The following is a 15024-nucleotide window of genomic DNA, read 5'->3' as shown; positions in this document are numbered from 1 at the left end:
TGACAAACTTTGTCGTAAAGTACTATATTATTTTTCCGACTTTCCAACGATTATCGACACTACTGTGTGCCGGAAATAGCCGTTCCCTAACGGGTACTTTACGGCACACAGTAGTGTCGATAATCGTTGGAAAGTCGGAAAAATAATATAGTACTTTACAATATTACAATTCTGCATAAAAGAGGACCCTACTGTTTTTAAAATAAACTGCTTTTAAAACTGCACTTTCAACAATACTAATAATGCAATAATTATTGGTTTGACATTAGTTTTTAAAATAAGTTATTACATATTGTTTATAGTTTGTGAATTATACAGTGAATAAAACAAAAATATTAAAATTATTAGCAGTACTGATTGTGTTTCAAGGCTTCATCATCCACAAAGATGATGTGTAAATTACAGTATAGGGTCTCCAATAAAACTGTCTATTTCTTAAGTAATAAAATATGAACAATTTTTATTTTTTATATCGATGTGTAAGTTTAACTTACAAAAACCACTGAATTCTATTCATTCTCCTTTCACCTGTACAACCTTCATACTCAGAATGAATGTGTTACAAGTGGCACAAATGACAGCCATCAGAATCTCATCCTAAATTTTGCCAAATAGGTGTTTGATGTTCTGGACATTCATGGTATTGACTTTGTCCAATACATATCCAAAATACATTAGTCTAGTGTGGTGGTAGTCTAGTGCAGTGGTTCCCAACCTTTTTTCATTAGCGTACCCTGTGACAGGTCATATCTATAGATTGTACCCCTCATTTAAGAAATTTAGTAAGTACCTGTATTGTTAATTTTACATATTGTAACTTTAAATTAAAGAAAAAAAAACTAAATGAAAAAATTCATAATAAAGTTGTGATTGTTGCAAGGAACATTTTTTACCTAATAATTTTTTAATACTATTAGTTTGTGATACATAATATATTATTTTTTCTGCCATAATAACTAACTTTTTTCTGTACCCCTAAACAACCTATCACGTACCCCTAGGGGTACGCGTACCACAGGTTGGGAATCGCTGGTCTAGTGCAATCCCTACTGCCCACTAGTGGGCAATTTGAGCTTTTGTGGTGGGTGGTAGGAGTTTTGTCTGATGCTGAAGCTACTTTCCATCATCACTGTGCATCTATGACTCACTAATGGAGCAGGTTGTACTGCACTCTAGTGCACGTAACAAGGGCAGGATGTAACAGTGGTCATCGCTCAAGTTGAGTTCGTTTTGTGGTGGGGCCAGCCTTGCCAGATTTGGCTACTTTTTTCAGTTTGGCGTAAAAAAAAAACACATGGTGTACTGGCAAAAAATTGTCCGTATATTATAAACATATGCAAAAATAAAAATATAAATTTAACTATGTATTTTTACTAAACCTCCAGTCAGAAATTACAAGTACTTTGTAGTTGTGCTAAATTAAGTTACTGCAGAATTGGTTGGCAGTTAGAAAATTTTACTACCAACAAAGATACAAAAGTGGGTGGTAGGTATAAAAAGGTTGACTATCCCTGGTCTAGTGGGTTAAGGTCTGAGGATTAGGCAGGCCATTCATTAAGCATGATGAACTCTGGTACAATTTTCTTCAACCAGGATATTTTGCTTTAGACAACCTTCAGAATATGGATGATATAGTAGTTTTGGTTTCCTTTGACTCCTGTTTAATAAATATTAGTGGCAGAATGCCACAAATGAAGATAGTGCTCAAACCATGACTTGGGATACATTCTGAAAGTACTGAGCCTGATGAACCTTGTCTCTGGGAACATCATTTATGGATCTTATATAGATGCAATCATTCTAGCTATTGAATGTGTTTTGCAGCTGAAATGTTTTTAATCAGGAAAAAAATAATCAATGATTTTGCATGCTGGGAGATCAACTTGTATCTCTTATCCTAGCCTACTCCTTTTTTCTCAGGACATGAACTTTTTATTTCTTGTAAGCACAGAAGTGTAGATCATTTTGCATGATTCAGTGTATTGATGATTTGCAGCTGGACTTCCTTGACAACAGTGCTGAATTCTGCCTGAGTCACTCTTTAATATACTTAATCACTTTTGATATCTGTACAGATCTGGACTTTGTCTGAAACGAGGAAGGCATTGCAAACCAGTTTCATTACTTTGTGATTTCTTCTTGGTTTCACATTAAAAGCTCCTATTTCTTCAAAATGCAAAATAATTTTTCCGAGATTAGTAAAGATTGATTAGAGGACCTTTACATAATGTACAGATCTGGACTTTGTCTGAAACGAGGAAGGCATTGCAAACCAGTTTCATTACTTTGTGATTTCTTCTTGGTTTCACATTAAAAGCTCCTATTTCTTCAAAATGCAAAATAATTTTTCCGAGATTAGTAAAGATTGATTAGAGGACCTTTACATAAGGACTTTGGAATTTCTTGAGTGCAGCACTAGTATTGCTGCTTCTTTAATAGTAAAATTTAATGAATAATGTGCAATCAGGTAATATAAGCACCATGATTTGTTGCTAATCCATATTGAACACACTTTGCAATGTTTTATAAACCTAAGATTGTTCCACAATTTATATATGCAAACTGAGGTAACATTAGTGCTAAATTTCCACCTATAAGAAATTTTGTAGAACTATTATAGTATTTAATTTATATCTTAGTTATCTTCTGTAAGGATTTATCACACCGAATGACCAATCTAACACATTTTAAAAATTATTTATTCCTCTAATCTACACAATTTAAAGAATTTTTAAAATGCATTAGATTGGTTACTCAGTATGATAAACTCTTATATAAGATAACGTTTGTAGTTGTATTATATTATAGTATTTGATTTATATAACAGAAGGGTTAGAAGTACAAAATAATTTAATAAACTTAATCTTTGCTGCTGTTAATTTTTGCTCAAGCAAAGCCAGGCTCATCTGCTAATTTTATATACTCTTTCAAGATTGTAAAGCACCTTTTTGTTTAAAAAGGTGCTTAACTTATAAAATATTTATTTCAACTTAAAAATGTATCTTACATTACTATAGAATATATTATGCTTAAAATTTCCAAAAGTAATTCTTGTGATTAAAGTATATTTTTATTTTTTAATCTAGCTAAAAATGAACATCAATAGGAAGAATGAGATGGGAGATAAACCATGGTATTTATTATTTAAATATTATTATTTTTTTATTAGAGATGGGTGGATATCACTTTTCTCAAATTCAAATATCAAATTTAAATATAAATCAGATCTTGAATGTTTCGAATACTCGAATACCTCGAATACTTAGTGAACTTAATTATCTTATAACTTATTTGGTTAATAAATTAATTTAATATTTACTATTTAACTTGTTTTATTTATTTCTATATATTAATAAATTGATAAAGTAAAACATAAACTGAAAACAAAAACAGTTTAGTAAATTTTAAAAAATGAACCTTCAAACGTATTTATTTTGACTTTGAGTTTTACAGTGCATTCTTTTTAGCACTGTTAGTTTAATTACAATAGATTACTCAATGATTATTCTCATTTTTACTAACTACAGATTTTCATTTACGAAAAGAAGCATTCAAACACATTCAGGATCTAGTCTGATTCTTTTCTTGTGGCAAATGAAACCAAAGGTGCTGAAGACATGGTTGCCAGATTGGGAGTTTTCCCAAAATGGGGACTTTTTAAGTCAACTGGGAAATAATGGGGAAGAAGCATTAATGGGAAAATTTTGTGGGGAATTTTATATTCTCAAATGAGAAGTTGGGGAATATATAATTTTTTTTATTTAACAATAATTTAACTTAATATTATTAAAAATGAACTGTTTTTAAACTTTTTTTTATTGTAGCCCATGTATTATTAGCTTGCCTGAATAGAGAAAATGCTAATTAAGCTTGTTAAAATGTCTGTAGTTCTCTCAGGATGCTATTACATAATTCTATAACAACATCTAATATAACTAAAGATAAAAAAGTAAGATGTATGATCAAATTGACTTTGCCTTTAATCGCATATATTTTTTAAGTTTGTTCATTTATTACATATATTTTGTTTGCTTTTTGAGATTTTGGCATAATATTTGTTTTATTGTAATAGAAAAATTTTTAACCAGATGAGTACAGTAAATTGAAATGTTCAAATATGATTAGTATTTCAAAAACATTAATAATTGTTTTGTTAAATTCTTTGTTTTCAATATTAGAAATTATTTTAATTTTTTTTAAATTAAGAAGTAATTTATAAATAATAATGCTCTTACTAAAATAAATCAATTAGAATTGTTTTATTGGTTAATCAAGCTGAACATGCAAAACTTTTGTAGAAAAGTTTTAAACATAATTTAAGTTAAATGGTAGTTAATGTAAATATGTTACACTTTAAGTGATGTTTGAGTTTATAAAATTTTTTATATGTCTACATAATAATTAAATAAATAAATGTATGTATATATATAGTTATAAACAATCAAGTATTTAATTTTTAATATTATTATCAACAAAAAATAATTGGAAGTGTCTGCATTTATAACTCAACAACTTTCTGAAGATATGATAAAACAGATGAAATTTAAGAAGTTTTGTATTCATGCAATATATTTAAAGAATGTAAACACATCTGAATAGATACAGTATTTGGCTTATCATTGTCATAATATGTACTGTGCATGAAGTAAAAAGAGAAGAATATCATAGTTATATTAGAATTTTAAAATGAAATAATATAAAGTGAAAGTAAAGTTTTATGTATATTTTTCCTTCTTCCAACTATTTTATGCAATATTATGTATCTTACATATTTTCAAATTATGAAATAGAACAAATGAATATATGTAAATTAAAGCAATAACTCTGAAAAACATTTCAATAAAAATATGAATATTGAAAATGTTAAAAATGTTTCTGTGATATTGATATTATGGAGAATCTTTTGGTAAAATTTCATAATTTGGGGAAATTTTGCAGACACTTGAGGAATAATTGACTCTATCTATCTGGCAACCTTGTCTGAAGAGGTGCTGTCTGTATGTATGGAACAATATTAGAGGTATTTATAGTATTCAAATATTTTTTTATCAATGGGCTATTTGAAGACCTTGAATACTTTCTAGTATTTGAGTGTTTGTGGATAGTATTCACCCATCCCTATCTTTTATAATAAAATAATACAAATGTGTTAAGACTTTCACACCAATAAACTTTAATAATTTTCTTACTCATATTAAATTTTCACATGCCAATTCTGATTTAATTATATAAATGGTAAACAATGTTTAAGAAATGTAATAGTTATTAATTTGAAGTAATGTAATAAAAGATACAATAAAGAATGGAAAATTTACAGCAAAATTTGGAATAGAATAATTTAGAATGTAAAAGTGAAATAACAAAAAATAATAGTTAATTCACAGTATATTTATAAATTAAAAAAAGTAGATTTTTTAAGTAGAAATTTAAATTCAAATGTCAGTCTTGTTTTATTTCATTTGAGTTGATTAAAAAGCATTTGCTTCAGAATTATAGTTAAAAATCTAATTGCTATATCAGTAGATACAATGTAGTTATGACAACAAATATACAAGAAAATGAAACATTTGAAATTGTATATTTAAACAACCATATTTAAAAAAGTGAAAGTATTGTCTGTATTACTATAGCTTTTATTTTCATAATAATTTCATACAGTTGTATTACAATTGAGTAGATTTTCCAAGTAATACTTACACCTATTTAGAATTTCTTCTGTACAAGTTAAGAGTTCTTCATTTTCATTCTTGAAGAAATTCATCTTTGCAATATAATCTTTGATGAAATGTTTGAGATTGCTACAAAATTTTGTAGAGATATTTGATTTGTTTTTCTCTTCCATACACTCAATTTGATTATTTACAAATTTTTTTTCATTCCTGAGTGTATTCTTTGCTGTTTCTGATAGATTATTTAGATGAAGTTTTCTTTTGACCTCTTGTTTTTACAGCCTCTTCATATTTATTGTTGAACCATTTATTTCATCTAGAGCAGTGATTTCCAAAGTGGGCACTACTGCCCACTGGGGCAGTGAGTAAATCTAGGGACAAAAAAAAGCAAGGAGGCACTGGAGGCAGGATCCTGACTGAATGGTGACCATAGACATGATTCAGGTCACTGATAACCTTTTATTGATGTTTGGTTATGACTAGTATTTCTATCTAGTGAAGTCGATATGACTTCTTTACCAATCTTTGCATTGAAATCTCTACTAACAGTTTGAAGTAAGCTAAAGTTGTTTATCTAAAGAAAAGTATTCTTAGAATTTGTGTTTTAGTTTTTAACATGTTATGTTTTTATGGGATGGTGTTAGTCCCATGTCCAACCCTCATCATGAAGGATCATACTATCTAATTTTGTCTAGCTCCTTCTCTAAGATTTTTGTCCACCTGGAGATCCTACTAGTAGCAGTGCTATTGCTGGTGTACAGTAGCTCTTAATCATTGGGGCATGCAAGCCATCACCACCACATTAAGGTAAAAATACTAATTGAGATTGATTCCATTATTATTAATGATATTGTTGTGATACAGAGATTATATTAATGAAATCTTTTCTTCTTTCCTTTCTCATCATCAGTGACTGGTTGAATCTTCCAATTGATCTTTTTTAGCTTTTCCTTTCTCAGCTAGGTTAGTGAGATTCCTATATGAATGCTTGGGAATGTTTTTTAATTTTTTCAATCTAGTTTATCCTTGGGCTGCCTCTTGCATCTTTTCATTTTTATCTGGATGTACTGTACATAGCTTGTCTGGAAGGTCTGATGGGTACATTCTTATTATTTGACCAAAAAAAATAGTTGCAAACGTTAATATATGATGTGGTCTGTTATTGTCTTGGCAATTTAATTCTTGGTGTACTGTTTCATTTTTGTCTATTTCCATCCAGCTTGTTAATTTTTGTAAGGATTTTATTTCAAATATCTCACGTTTTTTAATGCTAGTATTGCTAATAATTGAATTTAAAGAAATTGGTGGAGGATGAGATGAACACCCTCTAAAGATAACAAAAAATACAATTTACACATAACTATAGAGTCATTATTTGTTCATAAATGATAAAATAAAAAGTTTTTGACATAAAATATATAGCTCCTATAATTAAAGTAAAGTATATATTTGTGTGAAGAAAAAATAAGTAGACACGTTCTTAAAAATTAAAAAAAAGACTTGTCATTCAGTCTAAATATGTTATTGTTGAAAAAAATCTTTTTAATTTACTACTTTATTATTGGATGTATATACATATCCAATAATTAAAATTTACAGTTTAAAAGTTCTTCATATTTTAACTACACACAATTTATTGGAATTAAGCTGGAGATCAAAATTTACCAGTCTTTCATATAAAATAATTTGGATATTATGTAGATGTAGATCATGTTTGTGTCAAAATAATATAAATTTTTTATGCTTCTGTTGTTACGTAATGAGGAAAGTAAATTAATTTTTAAGATAACTAAGCAATTTGATTGGTATTAGAAGTGAATTTAATTTATAATGTAATAATAATAGATAGTAGACAAATACATATATCTAACATTTTAAGAATATTTTCATTATACAGTGGGTGATCAGTTAACAAACACAATCTGTTCCAAGACTTTGTTTGCTATCCGAATTGTTCGTTAACCGATTATTGATTTACCATAGGTTTCTATGGGAATTTGATTAATCCGTTCTGGATACTCCCAAAAAAAATATATATATATATATACTTTCTTACTACGTTTATTCATATGTAATAATAAAAATAAACACGGTCTTGTATTTTTATTTGTCATGTTTTTTTCATTTGTGGGGGTTAAAGAATCTGTCCAATGTCGATTGCTTTTCTGTCTTCTTCATGATTTTTCAGAAGTAATTACTATTGTAATTGTAGAGATCCCTAAGCCTATTAACCGCAACCTGGTTTGAATGTCATTTTAAGACCATTGTTCCGACATCCTCCCACTTGTTCAAAAGATCTTTAATAGCAGATATCGGCATAAATTTGCTTTTTCAGAAGAAAACGTAAAAGAATTGTTTCTGTCAGAAATATATAAGGCTGGAATTATAAGGGAGAGTTTCAAAGTTCGGGGGAATACTCTGATCAGTATATACTGGGTTGGATGTCGATGTCTCCCGCGCACTGAAAAGTTTCGAATTGTTGCCTGAAGACAAAGGAAGACCAATCGGTATTCGTTATTTTATGTTGCTTCTTCTTGTGTTTGTTCAGTGAAGTGTTCATTGTCCGATCATAAAAATCTTTCACAAAAATGTTCATTATCTGATTTGTTTGTTAACTGATCACCCACTGTATTATATAATGCAATCTATTGTGTTTGGAAAATATTAAACAAATTTTAATAATTCTTGGATTTATGATACATGCATGAGAGTAGGATGAATTTGTAAATTAAAACATGGAACTCATCTTTCAATTGATATTAAATACAGTAATACCCCGAACTTACGTGATAGGTGGGACCGTGATAGGTGGGACCGAGCGGTAACCGCGTAAGTCGGGGTATTACTGTAAATAGTTATTTTCTTCAGAATTATTACATTGATTGAAGATGAATAATAGTCAACAAAAAATAGAGATTTTTTTTACAACTTTTATGCTTTATTCAGACATGAAAAAGTAGACACTTTGTGATTTGCTACTTTCAAGCAGATGTTGGTTTACAACATCCTGGATTGACTAGAAAAAGGTTGTGTCATCAGTAGAAGCCAAGTTTAGAGCAACCAAAGAGGCAATTGAACATCAAATAGAAGTGCAACCTAAAGCATACTGTCAAAACCAAAGTTTATTTCAATTTCAAGTCATTGGCCAAATGATATGAAGCATTAGACAAAACTATGAAAAGGATAGTGTTNAATAACGATGACATCATTCTCGTTTAACTCGTTCGACTTTACGAACATACCCAATGTTAACTTTACATTCCAAAGATAAAGTTTTTCTTTTCTTGTTTGATGCAGAAGAATTAGTTCTACTTTGTTTGGATGACATAGTAGAGTCTCAAGTCTCTGTAGATATAACAAACACAAAATAAATTGTAGCTGTGTGTGGATTCCGCGTGACACGTCTGAACATGTAAGCTGAACAATAGTGTGGGGGGAGTGAGTAATCAAGGGTTGCGTGGCGCTCAAACAAAAGACGAATCGACCGAGATTTGAAAATCGCGTAACTCCGAGTTCGCGTAAGTCGGGGTATTACTGTAAATAGTTATTTTCTTCAGAATTATTACATTGATTGAAGATGAATAATAGTCAACAAAAAATAGAGATTTTTTTTACAACTTTTATGCTTTATTCAGACATGAAAAAGTAGACACTTTGTGATTTGCTACTTTCAAGCAGATGTTGGTTTACAACATCCTGGATTGACTAGAAAAAGGTTGTGTCATCAGTAGAAGCCAAGTTTAGAGCAACCAAAGAGGCAATTGAACATCAAATAGAAGTGCAACCTAAAGCATACTGTCAAAACCAAAGTTTATTTCAATTTCAAGTCATTGGCCAAATGATATGAAGCATTAGACAAAACTATGAAAAGGATAGTGTTTGATATGGCATATGTGATAAGAAGGCAGTCTGTCTCAGAAATGAAACCAGGTCAAGAACAGAGGCAAGAGCAGCAATGAAAATTACTATCTTTTCTTATTTTCTCATCTTATAACTTTGCAAAGAAGGAAGAAATGCCTGATGATGAGAAAAGATTGCACCACAAGGTAAAATTTGGAGAAAAGTTGCTGGTCTGACTCAGGATCATTGACTCAGACCAAAAGGATCATTGGAGTTATTTTACATGAAGTTAAAAGGAACCATAAACTGGGATACACATAACGAGTGCTTTGAGAAGATAGTGCTTTTGGACATAATATCTAAATAATGAAGAATATTGTTTGGCCTGATTGGGCCACTTCTTACTATTTGTCAAATTCATGCAAAGCTGAGCCCATCAATGTCTGAATGGATGAAACCATTGAACACTGGTAACTGTTAGTTGGTCGTAGGTTTGTGCATGGCCCAATAAGCTGGCCATGTGGAGTTTTCTGGGTTTTCTTTCCTTGTCTAACAAGTAAATCAGAACCAGTTTCTCTGTTGAAAGTCTTCCTGGAAGACATCCCCCTTAGCAGATCTTTCATATATTGCACTTACTTATCTTGTCAAAACTAGACAACTGAAGCAAAGCTGGTTGGGCACAAAATTCAAAGAAAATAATCTTTCAAATATACCACAATACTGACAAATTGTAGAATTTTGGATCTATCATAAAGGTCTGGTCTAATGCTAATGAATGACATGCAGAATTAAGCCAGGAATTAACTAACAAGATGAAAGTTGGCTGAAGTTCCAAACAGTTATTAGTCAAACCTTGTACCAGGTAGTTTTTCCAGAGTTTGCCACTCTGCTAAACAAGAAGTCCACAGTACCGATTAATCTTACAAATTTGTTATCAATATGTTATATTTTTCACAAGAGTAATCTTATTATTTTTAATCTTATTAAAATAAATTATATCAATGAATGTGTATATTTTTTTTGGAGTAATTATAATAATGTACTGTACAGTACATTATTATATTAATTAATTTTCTTTAATCTGTCTTTAATTAGAATTTTGGAATTTAAAAATATAGTATTAATTAAGAATTAATTTGTAAACTTAATGTAGTTATATGAATAGTGAATAGAAGTATCAATGTACAGATTAAATTTCACTATTGTATTATTGCAAAAACTAATATTGTTAGGTTATTGCACACTAGTGCAATAACTTAATTAGCTTTTGCACATATTAAATTAACAAACTGTAACATTATAGAAATGAATTTATTGTTTGAGGAAATATGATTGGTCAAATTTTTGTAAGAAAACAGTCTTTAAAATTTTTACATGCTTTTTATATAAAAATTTGTCCTTTTTTTCTATTTATTAATTTTGTATATGTTCTATCACCTCTCTAAAAAGAGTGTTCTTTTGAATTTAAAAAGCTTTCGTTCTATTTAGCTTTTAAATATTCCTGACAAATATTTTAATGTTGCAACTGAAACTACTGAAGGTTAATTAAAATTTATTCACTCTCACAAGTATACAATTCATATGGTTTTGATAGAAGCAACAATCTTTTATAAAAGAAAAAGTATTTTATTTCTGTAACTGCTTAAGTTTTAAGATCTCAGAGTAAAATGCCAGTTGTGCCACTTTAGTATTGTATTTACATGATGTGATTATATTAGTGCCTATATGTTGTTTTTACACTCATAACTGTTAGATAATCAGAAGAATCAAATGACAATTGGTTTTTAAGAGAAATTTTTTCAGGCTATACTATTTATGTACATTTTCACATATCTATAGATAAAGTTATCAAAAGTTCAAACAATTTAAACATTATGAATCTGATAACATTTCTGACTAATTTTGGCAATTCATTTCACAATAGATAGTAAACATTTCTACCACAACCTATTGCACAGCCACAATAATTTCAGCAAATCGTTCCACTATCCATTTCTTGACCAAAAATTCAACTGCAGCTCAATCCACAATTCTGTAATTCTTCTGCAACTTCAACCTTGACTGCATGGATTGTTAGATAGATTGGTGAAAGAGTTATGGTTGCAGAAGGAGTTGCAATTGAATTATTGGCAGGGAATTATTTGCAGCTGTGGAAAAGGACATCATTATTGACTCAGACATAATAGTCAAAATCTTGTGCATCATACATTTTGAAAACCTGTAGCAAAAAAACTATTTTTGAGCATTCTGTCCATTTTCACCAGTCCTTCATAAACTACAATGTTTTATTTTAGCCAATTTCATCTAAACCTGCTTTCCATAAGAAAGCTATAAACTATAATAAATGTTTTTGTTATTTAGTAGATGATTAAATGACAATTTCTTCAGTTTTTTATTTTTGAATTTTTTGTTTCTCAAGTAATCTATATATATAAAAATGAATGTATGTGTGTCTGTGTGTGTGTGTGTGTGTCCTTCATGCATTGCCACACCGTTTATCCGATTGAAGTGAAACTTTGGGAAGTTATTTAATATACTCTGGCGAAGGTTTGTGGCATAGTACGATTGCCATAAAACTTTGGAAAGTTTTTTTAATTTTTTAATACACTCCCGCGAAGTACATTTATCCTACGATAGATGGCGCGCGTTTACACGAGCATTCGCGCACAGTGTGTCCGATCGATTTCAAATTGTGAAGACCATTTCCCCCCTTAAAAAATATCTCTATATATGCATTTGTGAACTGTTATTTACGATATGTATAATAATTTTTGTTTAATCACTTTATTTCAACTTTTTTTTGGCTAATTATGTATTCCCTCGAGCTTCGTTAAAACCTTAACTGTACCCCGAACAACAACCGAAGTTGTAGGAAGAAATTCGCGTATTTTACCGATCTAGGTATCCCCCCTTTTCCAAATTTTAATATCGACTCAAAATAATTTAAAAAGACAAATTACAATAAAACGGTTTATTATCCAACTATCAGAAATTTCACAACATGCCAAGGAAGAGAGGAAGGAGCAATTAAATAATTAAAATTATAAAGGATTTAAAAATATATATAAAAATGGGGAATATCGCACTTCTGACAATCGCAGCGAGTGTGTGGGCTAAATTTGGAGAATCCGTGCTTCTCGCATGGACAACTGTATGTGGCCGGCTCACGCGTCGAAAAACCTTCCGATTTATTCGTGTACGCACCAGACGGAAAAACAAAAAATATCGTGTATCCACAAACACTCCAATAAATAAATAGAATTGAAACGACACTTTGAAATGTTTTTCCCATGAAAATGAATAATAATAATAAGTTTCAATAAAAATAATAAAATGTAAATTGAATTTTATCATAACGAGTTTGCTTGAATTTCCTTTCTTCTGAGATCGCAGCAATGCGCGACGGGTAAGCTAGTTGTATATAAAATACCACTAAAATCTGTTCTTTTTCTCCATAATTATATTAGTCAATACTATTGAGTATGAATGTGTCCACAATGAAACATGATAATATTCTAGTTAATTTGCAACAACCAGAATATTATCCTGGAATACACATATAGTGTATAGTTTCATTTTCTTTCCTTGATATGTTCTGTGTTTTGTAAATATTATGTTTAAATATTTTCCATCTATTCTATGTTATTAACAACAAAAGTATTAGTCTAAAAGCAGAGATTGAAGATTTCTGTAAATGTTTTTGTTGCTGTATTGCATCTCTTAATTTTCTAAATTTAAAGTTTCTGTATTTGCTTTTGTTGTTTTTATAATTTTAATGGTAATTTCAATAATTGGATTTCAATCAGATTTGATACATGCATCTGGATGTACTTTCATATTAAGAGCAGAATTCCCAAAACTTTTATTCATTAAAATGTAACCTGTTTATTTTCTAACAATATCTACTTGAGAGTCTGGTGATGTTTTTATGTGTATGTCTAAACAGATTAAACTAAGTATTGATGATTAGGTCCTGATCTTCACTGAACTAGTCTTTTATTTCTCATTTCTTTCCCCAGACCATACAATTATACAGTGGATGTGGCTTATTAAAATAATTTATTGTTATCAGCCTCTTATTGTGATCACTTTTTAAAGTCCCAAGATATTTATGCATTTGCTAATCAAAATTCATCATTTAATGTGGTCAATGCTTCAATTTATGACAATTTATACTGTTATTGCCAATATATCATTTCAGCAATCTGTAGGAGGTCTTGCACACTTGTGTCACATTAGCCATTTCAGCTCTCATCCTATTCCAAGGAAGCAGTTGTTTATGCAAATGGACAAGACATGGAAAGATTCTTGAACTTTAGACCAGTAGCAATTTAGACATTGTCAAAATCATTATACTTCATATCTATTAGCTAAAGTTACCACTTCTGGAAATTGGTTTTGCTGGCTGACATGATGACCAGAGGAGGGAGAAGGTAAATGAGAAGATGCACTTCTTTTTTCATACTTCTTACAATTAGCATCCCTTATAAGTGCTTTAATTCAATCATACTTAACACTAACTGATGTTCGGAAAATGGTACAAGTTGAACAAATATCGTCATCATCAACATCATTATGAGTTAATCAATTCTTGAATTCATTTACTTGAAGCCACATTTTCTTGTAAGTACAATTTAAGAAATTGCAAGCCCAATGCTGACTGTGTGGAAACTCTACTTTTGGATAATTTTTGTTCATATATATGTGTTTAGAATGATATTTTTAAAGTATAAAAGAAGCTCCAGTCTCATCTCATACCATCATATTTTATAGAAAGTATGTTATTTTCAACAATTTTCAAGTTCTGTGTGTACTGTACTATATCCACTTCAATCTTTATTGTTCAGTATCAAGACATAATATGGAAAAGATCAGTTGATAGAAATAATTTTAAAATTATGATTTATGCATGTACAAGATGCTGTATTCTAATTAATGGCCCACTTGTTAATCATAAAAAATGAAGATGAAAAATAAGCAAAGAAACCTTTACAGCAACAGCTTTCTCATTTGACAAATGGTTTTCTTGTTTAAAAAAAATGCAAAAATCATCTATATATATAAAAATGAATGTATGTGTGTCTGTCCTTCATGCATTACCACACCGTTTATCCGATTGCCATGAAACTTTGGGAAGTTGTTTAATATACTCCCGCGAAGGTTTGTGGCATAGTACGATTGCCATGAAACTTTGGAAAGTTTTTTAATTTTTTAATACACTCCCGCAAAGTACATTTATCCTACAATAGATGGCGCGCGTTTACACGAGCATTCGAGTAGTGTGTTCTATCGATTTCAAATTGTGAAGACCATTTCCCCCTTTCAAAAAATATCTCTATATATGCATTTGTTATTTACGATATTTGTAATAATTTTTGTTTAATCACTTTATTTCAACTTTTTTTTGCTAATTATGTATTCGCTCGAACTTCGTTAAAACCTTAACTGTACCCCGAACAACAACCGAAGTTGTAGGAAGAAATTCGCGTATTTTACCGATCTAGGTATCCCCCCT

The 15024-nt window shown here is 29.9% G+C and overlaps 1 protein-coding gene across 1 annotated transcript in view; it reads left to right on the top strand.

Annotated features, from left to right (window-relative positions):
* The window catches only part of LOC111627095, an 88015-nt gene that overhangs the window by 65516 nt on the left and 7475 nt on the right, over positions 1-15024 (top strand). The window contains exon 14 of the mRNA XM_023370650.1: positions 3087-3133. Within this exon, the coding sequence (XP_023226418.1) occupies positions 3087-3133 (47 nt within the window). The remainder of the gene's footprint in view (positions 1-3086; positions 3134-15024) is intronic.

This window comes from Centruroides sculpturatus, unplaced genomic scaffold (assembly GCF_000671375.1).
Source record: "Centruroides sculpturatus isolate CEXI.00-Female unplaced genomic scaffold, Cexi_2.0 scaffold334, whole genome shotgun sequence".
Lineage (NCBI taxonomy): Eukaryota > Metazoa > Arthropoda > Arachnida > Scorpiones > Buthidae > Centruroides > Centruroides sculpturatus.
This window is presented reverse-complemented; position numbering and strand designations above follow the sequence as displayed.